This window comes from Gymnogyps californianus, chromosome 2, assembly GCF_018139145.2.
Source record: "Gymnogyps californianus isolate 813 chromosome 2, ASM1813914v2, whole genome shotgun sequence".
NCBI lineage: Eukaryota > Metazoa > Chordata > Aves > Accipitriformes > Cathartidae > Gymnogyps > Gymnogyps californianus.
In genome coordinates, this window is record NC_059472.1 from 81,409,533 (window position 1) to 81,431,587 (window position 22,055).

Here is a 22,055-nt window from a genome sequence, read left to right on the forward strand (position 1 = left end):
ATGTCCCAAACTGCAAAGATGTGGGAAGTGGCACATTAACTGCTTCTGACAGTAATTAGGAGAATACTGCCAAGTGCATAAGGTTGTAGCCAGTTTTATAAATATGTTTCCTGTTGAACTTCAGTAGATGTCAGGTCTCCCACTGTGACTGAAGAGGAATTGGGAATCACTGCTTTGAGCAACTGTCATTCTAAAGAATGCTTAAAGGCTGCTGCTTTGGAAGAGAAGTGACAGTCACATAGTGCCATTGCTGCCTGTGCATCAGAGCAGCTCTCAGATGTACTTGGACTACAGTAGAGTACAGAAGGAGGAAATTGCTCGACAAGCATCTGGGAGTAGTTGGGTTTGTGTAATAGTCTGCAGATAAATGAAAGGTTTTCGTTCCAACTAAAGTCCCAATAAAGAAGGTTGTTGATCATACTGAATAAACGTGTAACGGATGCTTGCAAAGCAGTGTAACTAACCCTGTAACCAAAGGCTTTTTCCAGCATCACCTTTAAAGACTACTAAGAGTATAAAACTTACTTTTATTAAAAGCCTTTTTGTTCTCAGTGCACAGATGAGAACATTCAAAAACATGGAATCATAGAATGGTTTGGGTTGTAAGGGACCTTAAAGACCATCTAGTTCTAGCCCCCTGCCATGGGCAGGGACACTTTCCGCTAGACCAGGTTGCTCAAAGCCTCATCCAGCCTGGCCTTGAACACTTCCAGGGAGGGGACATCCACAGCTTCTCTGGGCAACCTGTTCCAGTGCCTCACCACCCTCACAGTCAAGAACTTCTTCCTTACATCTAATCTAAATCTACCCTCTTTCAGTTTAAGGCCATTACCCCTTGTCCTGTCACTACAGGCCCTTGTAACAAGTCCCTCTCCAGCTTTCCTGTAGGTCTCCTTTAGGTACTGGAAGGCTGCTATAAGGTCTCCCCAGAGCCTTCTCTTGTCCAGGCTGAACAACCTCAACTCTCTCAGCCTGTCCTCATAGGAGAGGTGCTCCAGCCCTCTGATCATCTTTGTGGCCCTCCTCTGGACTCGCTCCAGCAGGTCCCTGTCTTCTTATGTTGGGGGCTGCAGAGCTGAACGCAGTACTCCAGATGGGGTCTCATGAGAGCGGAGTAGAGGGGTAGAATCACCTCTCTTGACCTGCTGGTCACACTTCTTTTGATGCAGCCCAAGATATGGTTGGCTTTCTGGGCTGCAAGTGCACATTGCTGGGTCATGTTGAGCTTCTCGTCAACCAACACCCCCAAGTGCTTCTCCACAGGGCTGCTCTCAATCCACTCATCGCCCAGCCTGTATTTGTGCTTGGGATTGCCCTGACCCAGATGCAGGACCTTGCACTTGGCCTTGTTGAACTTCATGAGGTTCACACGGGCCCACATCTCAAGCCTGTCAAGGTCCGTCTGGATGGTATCCCTTCTTTCCAGTGTGTCGACCGCACCACACAGCTTGGTGTTGTCGGCAAACTTGCTGAGGGTGCACTCAATCCCACTGTCCATGTCGCCGACAAAGATATTAAACAGCACTGATCCCAATACGGACCCCTGAGGAACACCATTCGTCACTCTTCTCCACTTGGACATTGAGCCGTTGACCACAACTCTTTGAGTGACCATCCAGCCATTCCTTGTCCACTGAGTGGTCCATCCATCAAATCCATGTCTCTCCAATTTAGAGGCAAGGATGTCGTGCGGGACAGTGTCAAATGCTTTGCACAAGTCCGGGTAGATGATGTCCGTTGCTCTTCCCTTATCCACCAACACTGTAACTCCATCGTAGAAGGCCACCAAATTTGTCAGGCACGATTTGCCCTTAGTGAAGCCATGTTGGCTGTCACCAATCACCTACTTATTTTCCATGTGCCTTAGTGTAGTTTCCAGGAGGATCTGCTCCGTCATCTTCCCTGGCACAGAGGTGAGACTGACTGGCCTGTAGTTTCCCAGGTCTTCCTCTTTTCCCTTTTAAAAAATGGGGTGATGTTTCCCCTTTTCCAGTCAGTGGGAACTTCACCGGACTGCCACGACTTCTCAAATATGATGGATAGGGGCTTAGCCACTTCATCCGCCGGTTCCCTCAGGACCGCGGATGCATCTCATCAGGTCCCATGGACTTGTGCACCTTCAGGTTCCTTAGATGGTCTCGAACCTGATCTTCTCCTACAGTGGGCGGTTCTTCCTTCTCCCAGTCCCTGCCTTTGCCGTCTGCGACTTGGGTGGTGTGGCTGGAGCACTTGCTGGTGAAGACAGAGGCAAAAAAGTTGTTGAGTACCTCAGCCTTCTCCATGTCCCAGGTAACCAGGTCTCCCATTTCCTTCTGGAGAGGGCCCACATTGTCCCTAGTCTTCCTTTTATCACCGATGTACCTACAGAAGCTTTTTTTTTTTGCCCTTGACGTCCCTGGCCAGATTTAATTCTATCAGGGCTTTGGCTTTCCTAACCTGATCCCTGACTGCTCAGACAATTTCTCTGTTTCCTCCCAGGTTACCTGTCCTTGCTTCCACCCTCCGTAGGCTTCCTTTTTGAGTTTGAGTTTGTCCAGGAGCTCCTTATTGATCCATGCAGGCCTCCTGGTGTTTTTGCTTGACTTCCTCTTTGTTGGGATGTATAGCTCCTGAGCTCGGAGGAGGTGATCCTTGAATATTAACCAGCTTTCTTGGGCCCCTCTTCCCTCCAGGGCTTTATCCCATGGTACTCTACCAAGGAGATCCCTGAAGAGGCCAAAGTCTGCTCTCCTGAAGTCCAGGGTAGCGAGCTTGCTGTGTGCCCTCCTTGCTGCCCTAAGGATCTTGAACTCCACCATTTCATGGTCCCTGCAGCCAAGGCTGCCCTGGAGCTTCACATTCTGCACCAGCCCCTCCTTGTTGGTGAGAACAAGGTCCAGCACAGCACCTCTCCTCATTGGCTTCTCTATCACTTGAGGAAGGAAGTTATCATCAACGCATTCCAGGAACCTCCTGGATTGCTTATGCCCTGCTGTGTTGTCCTTCCAACAGCTGTCGGGGTGGCTGAAGTCCCCCATGAGGACCAGGGCTTGTGAACGTGAGGCTGCTCCTATCTGTCTATAGAGGGCCTCATCTGCTCAGTCTTCCTGGTCGGGTGGCCTGTAGCAGACCCCGACTATAATGTCACCTGTCCCTGCCTTCCCTTTAATCCTGACCCATAAGCTCTCAGTCGGCTCCTCATCCATCCCCAGGCAGAGCTCCATGCACTCCAGCTGGTCACTGACATAGAGGGCAACAGCCCCCTCCTTGTCTCCCCTGCCTGTCCTTCCTAAAGAGCCTATATCCTTCCATTCCAACACTCCAGTCATAGGAGCCATGCCATCATGTCTCTGTGATGCCAATAAGATCACAGCCCTGCAGGCGTGTGCATGTCTCTAACTGTTCTTGTTTTTCCCCATGCTACATGTGTTTGCATAGAGGCATTTAAGATGGGCTCCCAATGAAGCTGACTTACTGGCTGGAGTGGCTGGAATTCCTCTGTGCTGCTTTTCAGGTGCTCTCCTGCTGACCTGTGATCCCTTTCCAGGCTCTGGCATCTATTGCTGGCACTGGCATCAATAACATATTAGCATAGCTCTAAGTACACTGTCAAATAGATCTTTCTGCAGCTGGCATGTGAGTTACCAATTTTTGTTTTAAAACAATACAAGAAATTACTTAGTGTCTTTGTTACCAGACTGAACCATGCTACCTTTATCTAACCTTTTAAAGTAGCATTTCATGTTCTGCTTATTAAAAATAAGGCAGAGAGCCCATATGTAGTACTTGGTGTACATTAAGACAAAGAAGGCACTTGGTGTACATTAAGACAAAGAAGGCACTTGGTGTACATTAAGACAAAGAAGGCACTTGGTGTACATTAAGACAAAGAAGGCAGCTGAGCTGAGTGTTGGCAATACAGCGGCAAGGACTGAAAGCTCTCAAGGCCTTGTCTTAATATTTTAAGGGCATGTCTTAATATTTTAGCACTTTTGGTTTCACTTCAGCAGAGCATTTACTTTTTGTTTAAAGTACTGGTGGATGTTTTGGAATATCCAGGTGAGTACATAAGCGTGTCCACTCTGTTTACGCAATAAATAACTTCAGGTGGCACGTGGCACATACACAAAACAAACTTCTCTGTGAGCTCTGAGTGATGCTGAAAGCTCTAGAGCAGGTAATTGCTTTTCAGGATCTTCAGATAAAAAGGAATAGTATTTTGTTTGGGTTTTTTTGTTTGTTTTTTTTTTTTTCTCCTGACGCGTAAGTAAGGATTAACTGCTATTTGTTGGTAAAACGATTTTAATGGTTGGGTTGGCTTACTTGTAGAAGGGTTTAACAAGCAACACTTTCTAAAATTGGAGAGGATGGGAAATGCACAAAAGGGAGGTGAGGAAGGTCCTTCATCTCTTTCTGGATGTATATTTGTGCATCTTCAAATAAAGTAATACTGGTGACTCTCTAGGCTTGCACGCTGGCTCGGAGGAATGCTGATGTCTTCCTGAAGTACCTGCACAGGAACAGCGTAAACATGCCAGGGATGGTGACACACATCAAAGCACCTGAACAACAAGTTAAAAGTAAGGGGTTTCTTGTTCTTTTTTTCTCCAAAGAATGTGATCATCATGTGCTGTGGTGTGTGTGATGATGAGGGAGTGAAGCCTGCCCAAGTGGAAAGGTTCTGTCAGGCTTAACAGGAAATAATTAAAATTGCTCACACACTTTGAAGGAGCTGCCAGTCATCAAATTCTCTTATACCCAAATGAAGTTGTTTTGAATTTATTTATCTCCTGCTTACACTTAATCTTCTTTCAATTTGAGACTCAAATGTGCTGCTTTTGTTGAGAAAATGAGATAGTAAACTTACACATGATAATGTCTGGTCTGAAGCCAAATGGGAGCTGATCACTGTAAGCTTACTCAGTGTGTTAGTGTGGTGCATTCTGCAAGTTCCTCGGGAGTGCCAGCGTGATACAAGATAATCCCTTGAATGATGCCCTAGGGCCCTTCATATAGTTGAATCAGTATTAAGGAACTTCATGAAGTATAGGACAACTGACATCATGTTTAAATTAGATGTGTAGATGGGTAGTAGCTGAGGTGAGGCAGGAAAGAGCTATTACACAGGGCTTCACTTTTGCTAGGATTAATTCAGTGTAGTGCAGCTTTAAGGTGTAACATGTGCTGTGGGGAATGGAGTAGAGAGAGAAATCTGTAGGGCTTTCAGGGACAAAAGTACAGAAATTAATAGGGTATGCATAACTGATGGGTGAGGTAGGCAGAACAGAGATCAGAGAGATTCAGAAAGAAATATTGCATTTTACTAATTTATTTGCTAGTCGTATTGTGCTCAATGCGTTTTGAAGCTGTGACTGAACACTCAGGCCATGCTACAGACTCAAAACCAGAGAAGTCTAATTGTCTAATTAATTGCTGTTTGCAGCTGCCCAAAGGGGAGTTATGCAGAGGATGGCGCCAAACTCAGAGGAACGCGGCAATAGGACCAGAGGAAAAAGTTGCAGCAAGGAAAATTCTGAATGGATATAAGGAGAAAGTGTTACAGCAAGAGTGAGAAAGCACTGAGTAGAGCAGGTAGCCCAGAGAGGTAGTAGAATCTCTGCCCTTGGGAATTTTTAAAACTCTGTTGAACGAGCCCCTGAAAAACTTTTGAAGTTAGTCCTGCTTTGAGGAGGAGATTGGAACAGATGGCCTCCAGAGGTCACTTCCACTCTAAATTACTTGATGACTCTATTAGAAAAGGACATGCTCACTGCTTCACTTTACTATAAGGGGAAAACAGTCTGTGTTAAACTTACCCATGTATCTGACAGTACTCAAATTGAAGATCTCCTGTGTTGAATTTTTTGTGTTGGAAAGATAATAGAGTACTGGCCATACTTTTCACTCTAAGGAAATAATTGGATTGTGGCAGTTGAAACTTTGAGCATGTTGAGCTAAGACAAAGGATTGTTTCCTCTGTCCCCAGGGCATCAACGTTTATAGAACTGTACAAGACAAAATCTCAACACAAATGCTGGCAGTATCAATAACTAAAGAAGTGTTGCTGACATTTGTCACTTAGCTCTTCTATTGCTAGTAAAGAAAATAAAGCAGAAGCAAGCAGGAAGTTGTAGCTACCACACTTACTGAGTATAAGAAAAAAATGTTAGGGCTTTTAGACAAACTTTCTAAAAATTCAGTTTTGAAATCTGTGTAGAAACAGTCATTCTGAGAAAGGTATAAATGTGTTCGGATGAGGAAAGAGTAGAAAAGTCTCTACCAATGTGCTAATGTCCTTAAGAATAATTACATGTCAGAACCGTGTGTGTGTTCTGTGCACATTTAAAATCCTGGATGAATGATACGTGTTTAAAAAGCAACAAAAAAAGCAACAAAAATCCCCAAGCAGGAGAAAAGTAAGCTATGTGCTCTAACACTTTTTCCCCCATAAGCCATGTAATATATGCTTCTGAGAATTAAACATGAGTCAAGATAAAACTAGTGAGGACTCCTTCCTTTTAGGTCTACAATGGTATGGTGGTAGCTGACCAAATGATTTAAAAGTTCACTCTGATCTTCCTGTTCAAATATGCATGTAAGGAAAAAAAATCTTTTCATCTCTTTTCTAAATAGATAAAAAAAAATAGAGTGTTTATTTCATTCTGGTGAAATAGAGGTTACATGTGTTCTGCTGGATTGTTACACACTCAGGTGTATGCTTGAAACAGTGTGTCAGACTGCGATCGGTATATAGTATATAAATGAACACTTTAAAAACTTGGGTAACCCTTGAGTTTCTGCAGAACTGCTGGACGTTTTCAAAAACCTCATTCAGTGGCATACTTGATCCTTATTGCCAGCTGCAGATTATGATATCTAGAAAAGCCACGTCTTAATCTAGGCAAAGTTTAGCTAAGCACATGCTTCATGGGAAATGGGAATCACAATGGTACTGAACTCTGAGAGGTGTCCTTCTGTCCCTTCATACCAGTGTAAATAATTTCCTTGACCTGCAGTTAAGAGTATCCAAATACTGTATCAGACACTGTGCCAAAGCTGAATTTTAGGAAGGAGATGTGGCATGAAAGTGTGCTGTGGCAGGTGGATTCAGTTGGTGACAATTGCTGTGAGCTCAGAAACAGAGCATCTTCATCTTTGCTTCTGCTGCTAATTTCGTGTGCTTCTTTGTTACCTCTGTCTCTGCTGTACGGGCTGCAACTGAACATAGTGCAGGAACTTGTCTAGTGGTACTTTTATTTTTAGATAGGTTGATAGCGAGTGCAGGATGCATAGAGACAGCTGAAAGCTCTCTGAGGCTGGAGAATAAGCTGAAAGTTTAGGAAACAATCCTAACAAATGTTGGAATCAAAGAAAATAACAACAGGGACTATAGTTCAGAAGGCTTGAGATAGAGCTGCTCATCCAAACCTAGTATTAAATATTGATGTTCTGTAACTTCCTTTGAGTATTTTATAGAATATTTTTTCTCTTCCTTATCAGTCCAAGAAATTAATGGCAGTAACACTAACGGTGCCCAGCCAAATATCTCTCACTGGTTTGCCATCTGTATCATGTCCTGACAGAACAAATGCTGTTCCAATTAGCTAAATTCACCTTGCTTGCTCTTTGTCAGAACTACTTCGCTTGCGTCACTATCAAGATGTCTCTTTTTATACGGTGTGTCCAGTTGGGTGTATGGCATTGTATAATGATAATTGTGTGTGTTCCCACCCCCCCGCATCGCGCCCCCTGAAATCTGGCATATGTTCTGAGCAAGCGTTTTGGAGGTGGCGTAAGGCAGAAATAAAACTGAGAAAGCAAGTGAGGCTCATAGCAGATCAGCTCATGGCTTGGCTAAGGGACATATCAGTTGAGGCATATTTGAGGGTAGCCTGCCCAGCAGGAAGAAAACCTTGGCCGCAGTGATCAGATTCCAACCAAAAGCAAGTCCTGGGTGACCTCAACACTCTGTGGCAAGTGGGAATATGGTGCTTCCAAGCAGGAGGATGTTGGCAGCGATGCAGACAGGTTTCATAATGCTCAGGGAGGCTGTGACAAGTGGTTGTAATTGGTCCCAGACCACAGATAGAGAGAGATGCTTTTCCCCTCAGGCTCCCTTTGTTTGAGCTTCTCTGTCAAACTGTTTCTTGGAGTTGTTAGCTTTTGGGATGTAAGGCATGGTGGACCCGCACAGTGGGACGGGGGAATGCAAAGGCCTAAGAGGCCTAGCACCTGATAGCCTCCATTCATAATTGTGGAAAATAGCCAGCTGTGGGTATAAGTAGAAAAGCAAGTAAAGCATTATTGTGAAGCATGAGCCTTTTTTGTGGTCTCTTCTGCTTCTGGTAGACCTCCCCTTGGGTACTGTGCACTTCCGACAGAATCCCCTGGCAGAGACATTGGGTGTCCCCATTTCCGTGTATTTCAGCTTGCCATCTGGGTTTGCAGTAGCTACAAAGTCTGGTAGGGCTGCTGCTCTGGAAGCAGCAGTGAGTAAAGTGAGCTTCACAAGAAACTGCTAGGGTTTCTTTGTTTGAAGAAAAAAAACAATAAACATTAAAGAAGTAGAGTTCAGATAAAATCTTCTGCATATTGTAAGCAGAAGGTCTTTGCTATCCAGGAAGAATTTATAAGCCAGCCATGTGGAATTACAGGTTAACGGTGGAATTTGGATGTGACTTCTCAATAGCAGACAGTTTCTGATACTCAGAAATGGAATAACAAATTGTGGAGTTAATTATTTGATTACCTGGAAATTCTCTCAAGGTTGCATGAACACTCATATTTGAACAAGTCAGCTTACTCAATTATACTGCTGTTAGTTTTGATTATTTTTTTGAAGGGAAATTACAAACTTAGTAATTGTGTATTTTTTATTACTTGGGTTTCTGTACATTTAATATCTGCTTATGATGCATTTGTTCTTGTAGTGACCTAAGGTTATGTATTTGCCCATATGTATTAAATTATTAAAGTGTTTCATAGGAGAGTGATCTGTTCAGAAAAGGTATTTTTTTTATTATGATTAATATGAGGTGTTAAGCATGTTGTGATTATTTGTGCATGCTCATTCTTTCTGAGTAAACCCTGTCAAAAACCATCTTTATCAGACTACATTTTCAGTTCTGTTACAAGCAGTGGCAGTCCCGGTATGAAAAATATTTGAGAGAAAAGGTGTCAGTAGTAAGTTTTAATTGCATCTCTAGTTTCTTTACCCAACATTTCTGTAAATAATAATGAAAAAGGAACACTCTGTTTCATGAATATCAGGAAAAAGAGCAAAACAAAGAGGAACAGAAAGAGTAAGTGTATTGTAAATTCTACAATATAAAGTACTTTATTCCACTGATTTTAATGTGATATTTCAAAATTGGTTGACATAACCTCTGCTGAAACTATTTTCATTTCTTCAGATATCTTGAATGAACTCTTCCAGAGGGAGAACCGTGTGCTGCATTATTGGACCATGCGTAAAAGACGTCTTGATCAATGCCAACAATATGTGGTGTTTGAAAGAAGTGCGAAACAGGTGAGGGTTTTATATAAAAATCCTCTTCAGTGTGATCGATGTTTGACATACACTGACTTGTCCCACAGTAAAAAATTTGCCATTGACTTCAGTATTTCAAACAGTTGAAAGATCAATGATTAAAATAGAAAGTAAGTGAAATTATTTGCTTTTCCTTTAATACAGAGCAGCTAAATCCGTTGAGGCAGGGTGTCTTTACTGCTGTAACTTAAAGGTAGTGTTTTGCGCTGCCAGCTTGATCTGGTACTCGCGAATCTCATTTCTGCAAGCTTGTGTTTGACAAATTGTTACGCTTGTTAACTTTTACACACACACCTAATTTGACCAGGGAAATAACAGGCAGCAATGCTTTTCTCAGATGTTGGGGGGGGAAAACATCTAATTAAGTTGATTGGCAGTTCTCAAAAACTGACAAGTTGGATAACTCATTAAACAATAATAACTGAATTACTTTGGTTTTGCAGTTCTGCGTGTACTTGGTTTCGTGGTTTCTTGCATGGTAGATCCACCTCTTTGTATTTTGTTGAATTTATCACTCGGGAAAGAACTATTAAGTAACTACCACACACAAAAAAAATCCCCTTCACTAATCAAAACACAAGCCATAAAAATAAGTAGGGGGCTCCAAGGCAGAATTAGTAACTGGAATGATCTGCAATGGTTTTTTACTTTTTTTACTTTTTTTTTTTTTTTTTAACTGGATATAGGACAAAGAAGGGAGGCTATCTGTTCCTGTTCTGCAGAAAAGGACACAACGCCCATAGTGTGAAATATAGTTAGATCTACTTTAAAGGACTCAAAAAACTAATTTTTTATTTCTTTCTGACAGCCAGTGTAGACAGAAGTTTAAATACTAGTGGTCTGTGTTGATCTCTTGAAAGATTTCTAAAGTCTGTCTTTCATGCTTTCACAAAGAAAGTAATGCAAGATAAATCTTGGAGTGAAGTTAAAGATTAATACCTCTTTAAAACAACAACAGCACCCCTTCCCTGCCCCCCCCCCCCCCGCTTTTGAATAACCTTAACTCCAACTTCTGCCAAGCACATGACCTACTTGCTTTTGTATAGAGATTACTGACTAACAGTCAAACACTGGAGATAAAGATCTGTCAGCATTTTCAGTGTAAATCCCATTTTTCAGCGATCACCAGTTCAGTCATCACAAAGCAAACCAAACCGTATATGGACTCCACACTGATCAGCCAAAAAATGTAAATGTTGCTGTCTTCATGTAGATTTTTGTTTGGAAGTTGGAAGAACCCATTCTTTGTGCTTTCAGAACTTGATGCCCTGCAGCGGGAGAAGATACTGTAATAGTTTGCGAGGACAATGATAGACTCTCAAATAGTTTCAGAGTTAAGGGCTCACCTGATCACTAAATTGATTTTTCCAGGTCTTGTACGGTGATACGTGTCTCCAACATACAATCCTGATCCTCATATGAAATGAGAGCTGATCTAAAATATCGGAATTAACATCAATATGAACTGTCTGTCATATTGTGGCTCTAGAGAGCTGCCAAAAAGTTATGAAAGGGCAACATTTAGGGAGGGGAAGTTTGTTTTGTTTAGCATTCATTTCAGCATTGTGTAATAAACCCACCGAAAAAAGGTGGAAGTTAAAAAGCTAAAAGCAAGAAGTATCAAAATAGATGTTGTTTGTAATATCAGTGATAGCCATGCTGCTTGTCCGTATCAGTCTTCATTTGCAAAGATTGACATTAGAATGGCAAGGGGCATCATACAGGTGGTTGGTTGAAATGTCCTTTTCTTGACAGTAGCCCAAGAGTTGTTGGTTTGTTTCCATCAGTGACGCTTGAAAAGTACAGGCCCATCTCATCAGGCTTGCATCTGCACTAGTATGTGACTAGGTAAATGGCATCCTAGCATTCACATTCAGTGTTGAATTTTGAAGGCTTTTATTCACTTTAGGTTTTGTACCAAGAGGTAAAAGCATCCTAAGTGGAAGGAAGAGAATCAAAGTTGTTCTGACACAGCCTTGATGAGCTTAAATTGTTGGTGGAATTATAATACAGACGATGCCTTTTCTGATTCAGTGTAAGGTTATGCTCTTGAAAAATAAGTACCTAGTGTCCACCAAGATAAAACTTTTCCTGTTCTTGATAATATGGATAGATAAAAGGGTAAACTGAAAGTATGAGAGAGAAAAGGAAGAATGAGGACCCACTAGCAATCTACAACTTTTTCTCTTGGGGTATTAAATTTTTGTCTAGTGCTGTATGTATTTACTGAAGACACAGAAGATACACATGCATTTAGTAACAAGACAGTTCTAAGCAAGCTGTGTTAAACTCTTTGAACGTCTGATATTGGCTTTGTCAGAATGTAGAAGTTTCAAAGTTCATGTGCTACATACAGCATACTGCTGTAGTAGCCTGTATTTAGAGCTGCAAAACAACTTGGTAATGTCAGTCTTCAGTTACGTTTTTTATTTTTACTGTTATGCGGCAGTTTGAGAGGATTCTTTTTTTTTTCTTCCTGGTAGCCAGAGAGTAGGATTCCTCACAACCACTGAGTTATGCTTGAAAGGGCAGCAAATATTAATGTGGGTAGAACATAGATAATAACATGGATCAGCATGGTTTGTAATAGTGAGAGAGTAAGGTGCCAGGATGTGGAAGGGAAACAATTTTAGTTTGCAGTTCTTAGTTCTTGTCTTTTACTACCTATACATACATTAATTGGTTTAACTGATACATCTCACCATTCCTCCTCTCCTGCAGGTTTAATTTCTAGGAGTACATGCAACTACAGACCATACGTTGTGAGGCTGGATTACATGTCAACTAAAGAGTGAAATGATAGTTAAATCTTATGTACTTGGAAAGTTTAGCCTACACATTTGGCAGTCTTATGTACATTTTTAGAAGTTGGAAAATGCATATTTCTGAGTACAGCTGTCCTGTGTTGCACCAAAAAAGTGATTTTGGGTCACTTGGGGAGTATACTAACAAAACTGTAGACATAGTCAGAACCTTTTAATAGTGGACTACTATAGTCCTGTAGTAGTGGACTTTGCTGAATTATTCAGATCCATGTGTCAGTTATTTAATTCTTTAAGCATTGCTTCATAGACTAAGTGAATTATTTCAGAGTTACAAACTGTTTGATATTGTAGAGGTGTTAGATGATTGCCATGAGTGACACAGAGTACAATTTACCTGTGGCCAATCTGTATTTGTGAAATACTGATTACAGATGGTTTCTGTCGGCAAAAGTATGTTGCCTTCTCTCTTACTTTTCCTTCATTATTGTTTTATTTAGGCTCTGGAATGGATTCATGACAATGGAGAGTTTTATTTATCCACACATACTTCCACTGGCTCCAGTATCCAGCACACTCAAGAGTTGTTAAAAGAACATGAAGAATTTCAGATCACAGCAAAGGTAAAATAAATAAATAAAATTATGTAAGATTTAAAAAAACCAAGACAACCCAAATTTCCCCCTCCCCCCCAAAAAAACCCCCAAGGTTGTGTCCGTCAAGATTTGTTTACCTGCAGTGGCTTTCTCTTTGTATTTGTGCTGGGAACAGAATAAACCAAAAGCTAATCAGAAGATAATCACTGTTACTGGAGCTCCATCAGCCCTATGTGCTGTTGATCATGAGCCCTATTTCTCATGACAGAATCGTAGTGAGATAGCTTAAAAATGTTTTTAAAAAACCTGCAAACCTTGCAAGGGCCTTCGATTTCTACTTTTATGTCCTCATGTCTGTGGATTACTGGGTGGTCATTTAGGATATAAAATACAACACGGCATATTATTATTCAGCTGTGATTTAATTGGAAGATAGTAGAAAAATTAAAGCTTTACTTGTTAGGTTACTCATTTTATTAAAGTATTCTGTGGTTCTGCTGTAACTTTTTGAGCCATGGCAGCATTATGTTATTCTACATCTCTGGAGGCCTATACAGAGATGCAGATGTCACTTGTGAGGCTTACCAGTTTTCACATGTGAAAGACAGGCAACCAGTGCGTTACTGAAGTACCTGAGCTTATGTAGCCTTGTCTGTCTCCGTGTTTCGTTCTGCCACCTGTTCAAACTGTCACCTGGTTCCACCTCTCGGCTCTCCAATTTTCATAGAGATATAATAAAGCCCAAGAAAGTAAGCCAGTGTTCATTTGTCTGAAGGACCATCTCAGGAGAGAAGAGACTTGAAGATGGAGTTGGTTCTGGGACATGTGGGAAGGGAGAAAAGAGAATCCAGAAAGAACAGAGATCACTTTTGCTTTTCAAACCTGGATTTTCTTCCTTCTGAGTTTTGCTCCAGCCTTTGTTCTGCTGGATCCTTTCCAGCATGCAGAGCACCACTGCCCCCCTTGTTTCCTCTGTCAGTCAGCAGATGACGTGGGTGCCCCTTTTGAAAGGATGTTGTTAGTGCCACTCCCTTGGCATTTCACTACCTGTTGGGAGGATGTATTAGCCCTTGCTAATTCCATAGTGAAAAGAAATGCTTGGATAAGGGACCATTAGGAAACAAAAAGAATAAAAAAAAAAAAAAACCAAACAAAAAGGGACAAACACTGTTGATTTTCCAACTGACATAAGAGTCAAGTTTTTATTGACTATTTTGCTTAACTCCCTGTTACCAGGGGCCCTGACAATATACTTTACTCTGACATGGTATCAGAGAGAGAGAGAGGTGGAGGTATAAATTCATCCATTGTGGATGATTTATGATTTACGTGGAAGAAAGTGCATAGCCTTAGGCAGCTTGTTAATTGGGAAAAGCACTTAGTTACAGGTTTGGTGGTGGCTACTTGTTCTCTTAGTTTCTCTCAAACAACTGTGTGACAACAAAACATAATATGAAAAAGATCTGAAGAATGTAGTCTTAATCTGTTAAAGTGTAAAGCATATAACAAGACTTATCTCCATCTCAACATTTCAGTGATGTCTAAAGGAGGTAGATTCTTGAGACTGTGGGCCAGGTCCAATACCAGTGCTTCAGTGGTAATGAACAAAATATCCTCTTTGGCATCAAAACTCCTTTGTATTGATGCGAGGAGAATACCCATGCTCTGAAAAGCTTGCCTAGCAGAATTTAATCTCTGGGTTAGATATGGAGCACATTTTTGAAAGAAAAATAAACAACCTGCTTCTAGTCATGTAATAATAAAACCCAAGGAGACATATATTCATCTTGTGCTATTTTTATTAAGAAAAAGGTATCTGTTTAAAGGAGTTCTGGGAAGAGAGAGGAAGAAGCTAGCTCCTTTGATGGCTTCTCCAGCTGCACTTAGTAGCAGGTTAAGCAAAATGACCCCCTTCATGACAGGTAGAGCTGGTAACTGTTCAATATTTTCCTGTTTTTGTAGCAAACCAAAGAGAGGGTGAAGTTGTTGATACAGCTGGCTGATGGCTTTTGTGAAAAAGGGCATGCTCATGCAACAGAGATTAAAAAATGTGTCACAGCAGTGGATAAGAGGTACAGAGACTTTTCCCTGCGCATGGAGAAATACAGGACCTCTTTAGAGAAAGCTCTGGGTATTTCCTCCGATTCCAATAAATCGGTAAGAGAAATTTGAGTGTGATGACCGACAAACAAGCTTTGCTTGCATTTGATTTAGCTATTGTTTTCTCCTGTCTCCTTTCTTAATTAATTCTTCCTTTCTTTAATAAAGAGCAAAAGCTTGCAGCTGGATATAATCCCAGCCAGTGTCCCTGGGTCAGAGGTGAAACTGCGCGATGCTGCTCATGAGCTTAATGAAGAAAAACGAAAGTCTGCCCGCAGGAAAGAGTAATAAATTTATTTATTTTTAATCAATGAGAATGCATAAATCAATCCTGATAAGGAAACAACTGTCATGGCTTGTCTGGCAGCTTAGAAATTGGATAAATGGTAAAAAGAGAGTGATATTACTCAATAGCTCCTATTGTCTTTTATTCACATGCTTGTTCTCACAGATAATTCTAGCATGTCAGAATCTTAAACTTTCAAAACTATGTTAGACTTCTTTTAACATGCTTTTTTTCTTTTTAGAAATAATGTGAAATAAATGTGTACGGGGAGGAGGGAGGACAACAGTTAAATGACTGTAGCAAATGAAAAGCATTTGAGAAAAAATTCCATCTCCTTCCCCATTTCTTTTTGTGCTGGTTAGTAATGGACAGATGTTACCTTTTATGTTTCCTTCATCCGTTGTCTCTCTTCACATTTCAGTTCTCAGATTTTTCTTACAGCAGTAGAAAAAGCAAAAGCTGATTAGGAGAAAGATGTATTCTGGTTATTACACATTCATAATGATCTAACAGACTGAGATTTGATTATTCTTTCTGTTGTCACCTAAGGTTCATTATGGCTGAGCTAATTCAGACAGAAAAGGCTTACGTAAGAGACCTCCGGGAATGCATGGATGTAAGTTTTCTTTTTTTCACTAATCTTTGAAGACAGGATTCAATCCATTGCTTTCTGTTTCTATCTGGTTTTAACAGCTGAGCATGATTGGTTTGCAGCCATAGGACCAAATTAAGTATCTTTTCTGCTATTAAGAAGAAACTTAGAATTACATCTGATAACAGCCACTTCGGAATTCATCCTGTATGTTTTGCTTTTGTCAGTACTGAGTTTCAGCATTTGCTCCTTTCCCAATTCATAAACGTGTGGGGTTTTTTGTTTTAGAGAGGGGAGGGAAAAAGGAGGGTTTACTTTATTTGCTTTGCTAGCAATAGAGAAGAGCTTGTGTTAATTCTTTTATTATCTGTATCACATGTTCTGCTACTAGCTGACTTTTTGAATAGAAATTCAGAGAGATTCCATGGAAAAGTGCCTAGTAATTGTTATGCTGAAGCAAGTAACGTTCAGTGTTAGCTGTTGCACAAAGCATGAACTTCTAGACTGCAGACATGACCTTGATAAGGAATATCCTGAAGCATTAGAGGTTGTCAAGAACACTATGCATTTTAAATTATGAAGTCTCAGGGACTATGTTAAATTGTCCGTTTTAGAACTTGGATTTTGCTGTCAAAATCACAAGGTATATCTGACACAACAGGTACTGTCACAATTGGAGATGATGCTGCTGCGTGATCTTTCCCCAATTTCTCTCCAGGAATGCATGCTTACAGATACCTGGGTGCTTCTGTTCAGAGTTTATCATGATTTTTCATGCATCTTTTTCGTTCTGCACAGACATATCTATGGGAAATGACAAGCGGAGTCGAGGAGATCCCAGCTGGTATCGTAAACAAAGAACACATTATCTTTGGAAACATGCAGGAAATCTATGAGTTCCACAATAAGTGAGTGACTTATCTTCCATTTCCATATTACTGCTAAATCCAAATGATGACCTGAGGGATTTCCTAATGAAAATATTGTGCGTATGAATAATGGAGGCCTTTCCATAAAAAATTGAAAGGATTTCTTCTCGCATTGCTAAATTGTTTCAGTTGTTGCTTTTTGCGGCCAGGTTAAGTACACCATTAGAAACTGTCTTTTTCAGTCTCGGACATCTTTCAGTTTTTAAGAAATTATTTGGATACATTAAAATTTTGCTGTAGGTTTTCCAGTTGTTCTAAAGAGATGGAAACCACTGAACTCAATAGAATACAGATATAGCACAAACATCAATTTAAGACTCTGTCATTCCTTTAGAACCCTCATTCCTAATTTCCAAGTGTGACTGCTAGTGGGAAAGAGTAGGGCTCCCCACTCTTTCTTGGCTCTTTGAAGCTTCTGTGGAGATGCCCCACCATTGTTACATTTACTTGAGTAAGGAGCGTGAAAGAGGCTTGTCCGCTACCTTTCTTCTGAGTGGAATGGTTCCTAGGCAGATCTGTGTACAGAACTCTTGCTCTGAATCTTCCCTCTTTGTTAATTCATTGGTGGTTGTATTTGGTTATGATTCTTTTAAGTAATAAACTATACCTAGTGTATTCCAGAACCTGATTTTACAATCGTTTGTATGCTTTGTGTTAACTTGAGCATCCAAAAAGCAAGTCGCCTCCTTTTTCTCTTGAGAGGAAGGCTCAACTTTTCTTGAAACTGAAACAGTAGGAAACCTTCTTGATGGAGAACAACAGCAGTTACTAAATTTTTGTGTACTCTTATGTGTTAACTGCATGTCTGCTGGATCAGTTTCTGATCTTCACATCAGAATTTGTATTGAATTACATTTTATATTAGTTCTGTTATTACACATTTTTATCCATTCCTGTTATCTTTATTTCTTTAACTCATGCTGTTGGTATGAATTACAGCAAGTTTTCTAACCACCTTTATTCACAGACAATAGATCAATATCAGTTGCTCTAATGAAAATGTTTCATGTGCCTTGTACTATTTGTTTCTTTTCTACCCATAGCATATTCCTCAAGGAGCTGGAAAAATATGAACAGTTACCAGAAGATGTTGGACACTGCTTCGTTACTTGGGTAATGAAGTCAGACTTACGTTTAGAAGTAACAAGGGAGATAGGAGGCATGAAGGGATGGATTCTTGCTCTCACGTCCCTTTTTAACTTGTAAAATTTGTAAAAGTACCTCTTCCTTCAAATTTGAGTAAATATGTGTGTATTTTTAACTGGGAAAAAAAAATTAAGGCCCTGCTGTCAGATGCCAATGCTTAGCTGCTCTTGAAGTTTATGCAAGTTGCCTAAACCTGTGTTCAGGTTTGGTATCTTCATCTTAGCTATGAATAATCTAGTTTTGCATACATTGCTATTGTTTTCAGTCTTACTTGCCTGATGTATTTTCTTACGCTGCCAGTTTGAATGGGAAAATAATTCTGTATAGTTCAATTTCTTGAGAGAGAAGATATGCTCTCCGATAACTGTAAAAACTTCGAGACAGAAATGGTGCGCTCTGATAACCTGTGTAAATTTGCATTTTGTTCTGCAGGCAGACAAATTCCAAATGTATGTTACTTACTGTAAAAATAAGCCAGATTCTACCCAGCTGATATTAGAACATGCAGGAGCATACTTTGATGTAAGTACTTTGTGTCCATCTTAAAAGTATGCCTTGGCAGTTTGAATCATGTACTTGCAGTTATGCTGAGTGCCTAATTTCTTAAGAAAATGCAAGTTTCCTGGTACTAATGCTGCAATTTAGTGTCAGCTTAAGAAAATCAATCCTGTATCTCACATGGTTAACTTATATTGCTCAGTTGGTCTCATAAAGCTGTCAAATCAAATGTAAAAAGTCACTGTCATACATCAGAGCAGTTCAGAACTGGAAGCACATTCTGGCAGGAACAACCGAGACATGAATCTTCAGCTCTCACAAGCACATTCTGCAAATCTTAGCATTTTGATGTGCTTAGTTTGCATTGTATTTAATAAAGATAGAAATCTTTGTTAAATTTTTGGAGCACCTTTAAATTGTCATTGTATGTAGTGATAATTCAGTTGACTGCCATTGTTCAGAGCTGTTAAACCAACCATCTTGCTTATTTAGTCCCAAGGTTACTTGGTCTACGTGTAATATTCCGCTTAAGAAAGGACCAAAATGTAGCAGCTGTTAGAGGTTTTAGGGAGGAATTTTGGCCACACTGAATGAGTTTTGGTTGAATGTGTATTTACAGATGGTTCGCTTAGGGTGCTCTCTACCCTTTTTTTTATTTCCTTCGCCACTGTGCTGAGCCACTAGCTGTGTAGTGACACCACAGATTTTTTTAGAATTGTTTGTAGAAGTAGAGGGAAGGACATAATAAAAAACAAACAAACAAAAAACTCCTGAAGTTCTTGGGGGTTAATTTCAAAAGTCTGTCACTGAGGAGATGGGGATTCTAAACATTGTAAGGTAAAGCCTTTCTGTGAAGCCTGTTAAGTTTTCAATATTTGAAGAGCAGCAGGTAAGTTATAGGAAATCAGGCAGATATGACAAAAGAAAAAAAAAAACAAAGGAAAATTTAGTAAATACTATTTTAAAAAGTAACAAAGGGCTTTGATAAAACTGTATTAGAAATAAGTTCTTCCCACCACCTCCAAAGGAGCATCCTTTGATCCCTCTGTTTTACCAGTGTATCCAGAGCTCTCCATCCCCTAATCCACCTAAAGTGGATTAGAAGTGTGAAGACCTAATTCTGTGCACAGGTAACTTCAGGAGCTTCCATTGATGCCACCACTGGACCATGTGAAAATGTCATGTGTATCCCATCTTGGGAATTTCTGATATTGTAATCATGGTTAGAAAGCACATAGCTGCCGTGCCTAACTTGCTGTTTGAAATTGTGTGGTTAAAATATATCTATCTGATACTGTGATAAATGGCAAATACTGGCTGTGAAGTTTAACCATGATCAGTACTTGAAATCTGTAATTATCCCATCTAATTATCATCTAAATCTGTTTTCCTCCTTTAGCTTTGTGGAGGTCATTCTTTTTTTGTTTGGAAGTGGCTGTTCTCTTTTTAAGTGTTTGGTAACCTCTTTCTCGAGTTAGAAAATGTTACTTCGTGCTCCCCCTTGTGGGGGAAGATGCTTTCTGTGACTGTTATCGGTTAAACTAGCAGGTGATGCTAAGAAACCTCCACCTCAGCATTCCTGTGATAGTCTTGGCTGTTCCCCAGGACACTGAAATTTGTTTTCTTTTCTCTCTTGCAAGTAACAAAAGAAATACAGATTTTAATTTTTAAAAAAAGGCATTGCCACATGTTCGATATCCCTAATTGTTGCTATTTGTATTTAGGTTTGTTGTAAAGGTTCACAGGTACCCTTGGAGGTAATAATCTTTTGTTTGTACAAAGTGAGCAGGCATATGCACCACATAACTGTTTGCTGTAGCTGGAGTATCCTGTCATCCTGTCTTTTTTTAATTTCTCCTTGCTCAAATAGAATTTATCGTTAATGTATATTATTGCATAGCCCTCAAAGCAGTCTATATCTGAGTGTTGGTGCTCACAGTCCTCAAACGTTTTCTTTTTTCATGTAGGAAATACAACAACGACATGGACTGGCCAACTCTATCTCCTCTTACCTTATCAAACCTGTCCAAAGGATAACAAAATACCAGCTTCTTTTAAAGGTCAGTATTAATTCAAAGTTCTTCATCTGATTCTGCTGTTCTTAAGAAGGTAAAGCTCTTGCTGAAATCAGGAGGGCTGTTTTACTCTGCACTCTGAGACTACAGCATCCTGGGCAGCCTCAAATATTGCTGCGATATTTTTTAGGAGACCACTGAAAATGAAAGAAGGCATAAATAAGCAACTTTTTGTCCAGATTCCTGTAAATCAAAAAAGATACCTCTCTACTCATGTTTACTTAGAAAATATAATTTTCATTTCCAGAGTAAAAAAGTAATTCATGGCCATATAGACAGGCGCATTTTTGTAATGGTTTCTGCAACAAATTTTGGCAAGCCATTAGCTGTGTTTATGGTATTAAGTACTGTAAAATATATAAATTTTTATATATTTATATATATACTATAATATAAAATATCTATAAAATATATAAATATATGTGTGTGTATATATGTATACACACACACACACTGAGTACCTGTAGAGCTGTTGCACAAACAGTTGTTACTTGTAATGTCGCCTGGAAACGTCAAGTAAATAGTAGCTGCTAAAATAAACAAAACTTTTGGAAACCTGTAGTTAGAGCTTTCACTCAGTGGACAGATGTCTTGTTGACTGAGCAGCAGTATTCTTGAACTGTGCTGGGTCTCTGTTAGGTGGAATTGCTTGTTTTGTAATAGCTGCCTACAAAAGCGCTGTAACTGATCTGTGTCTCACATTTTTACTTGAGAACTGCCATGGATGATTGTTTTTAAAATTTCTGAAAAACACTGCAGGCTATTTCGGTTCAAGTTGGATGGAAACAAGTCTGTCATTTTTAACTGAAACGTATTGTCTGTTCTCCCCTTGTAAAAAGGTGCAACTTAATCACGTTATAACTTACAGAAATACTCTAGGCTGTGCTGTTTCAGAAATTTTGGGGTATTGATTCCAACAATTTTTTTTTTTTTTTTTTAAATCTAAATATGCCTTAGCTGCTACATTATTAAAGTGATGGGATAGATCGGTTTCACCAGTGTTTGCAGAGCCACATGGCTTTGCTGCATAGTAAAATGGATTTATTTGATGGTTGCTGGGTTTTCTTTTCTCCCCCCCCCCCCCCCCCCCCCCGAAGAGAGACATAAAACATGGAAGGATGGAGAGCCCAAAACTTGAATGACAGCTGAAAGATTTTACAGTTCTAGAAGTTCTGCTTATTTTTCCAAATGGTATTGAAGCTGCTTGTCTTCTGTGCCTCCTGGAGGATATTTAGTTACTGTGAGTTTTCTGTGGAGTTGTCATGCAAAGTTTAAGTGTGATGATGAAGTGTTTTGCTATGATGGTGGTACTGGCAGTTAAATAGAAATAGTGTAATGATGATAATAGTAGGAATCACCAGGCTTTCTCTTTAAAAAGGAAAAGGGAATTTAACCTGAGGGAATGAATTAAGTGGGCCTTTTGAATAATAGAAGGAACATAATATGCCCTTTTGGTTACGTAAGCTACATTTTATCTTGATACTGTTCAAATGCTCAAAGGATGTGAGGAAATTTGAATATCAGCTCAGGCATCGTTATGTT

The 22,055-nt window shown here is 40.0% G+C and overlaps 1 protein-coding gene across 1 annotated transcript in view; it reads left to right on the forward strand.

Moving 5' to 3' along the window:
• The window catches only part of TRIO (trio Rho guanine nucleotide exchange factor), a 263,091-nt gene that overhangs the window by 153,778 nt on the left and 87,258 nt on the right, over window positions 1–22,055 (forward strand). The window contains 10 exon segments of the mRNA XM_050890693.1: window positions 4,445–4,559; window positions 9,393–9,508; window positions 12,792–12,914; window positions 14,850–15,044; window positions 15,156–15,271; window positions 15,823–15,889; window positions 16,664–16,773; window positions 17,838–17,907; window positions 18,373–18,462; window positions 20,406–20,498. Of these exon segments, the coding sequence (XP_050746650.1) occupies window positions 4,445–4,559; window positions 9,393–9,508; window positions 12,792–12,914; window positions 14,850–15,044; window positions 15,156–15,271; window positions 15,823–15,889; window positions 16,664–16,773; window positions 17,838–17,907; window positions 18,373–18,462; window positions 20,406–20,498 (1,095 nt within the window).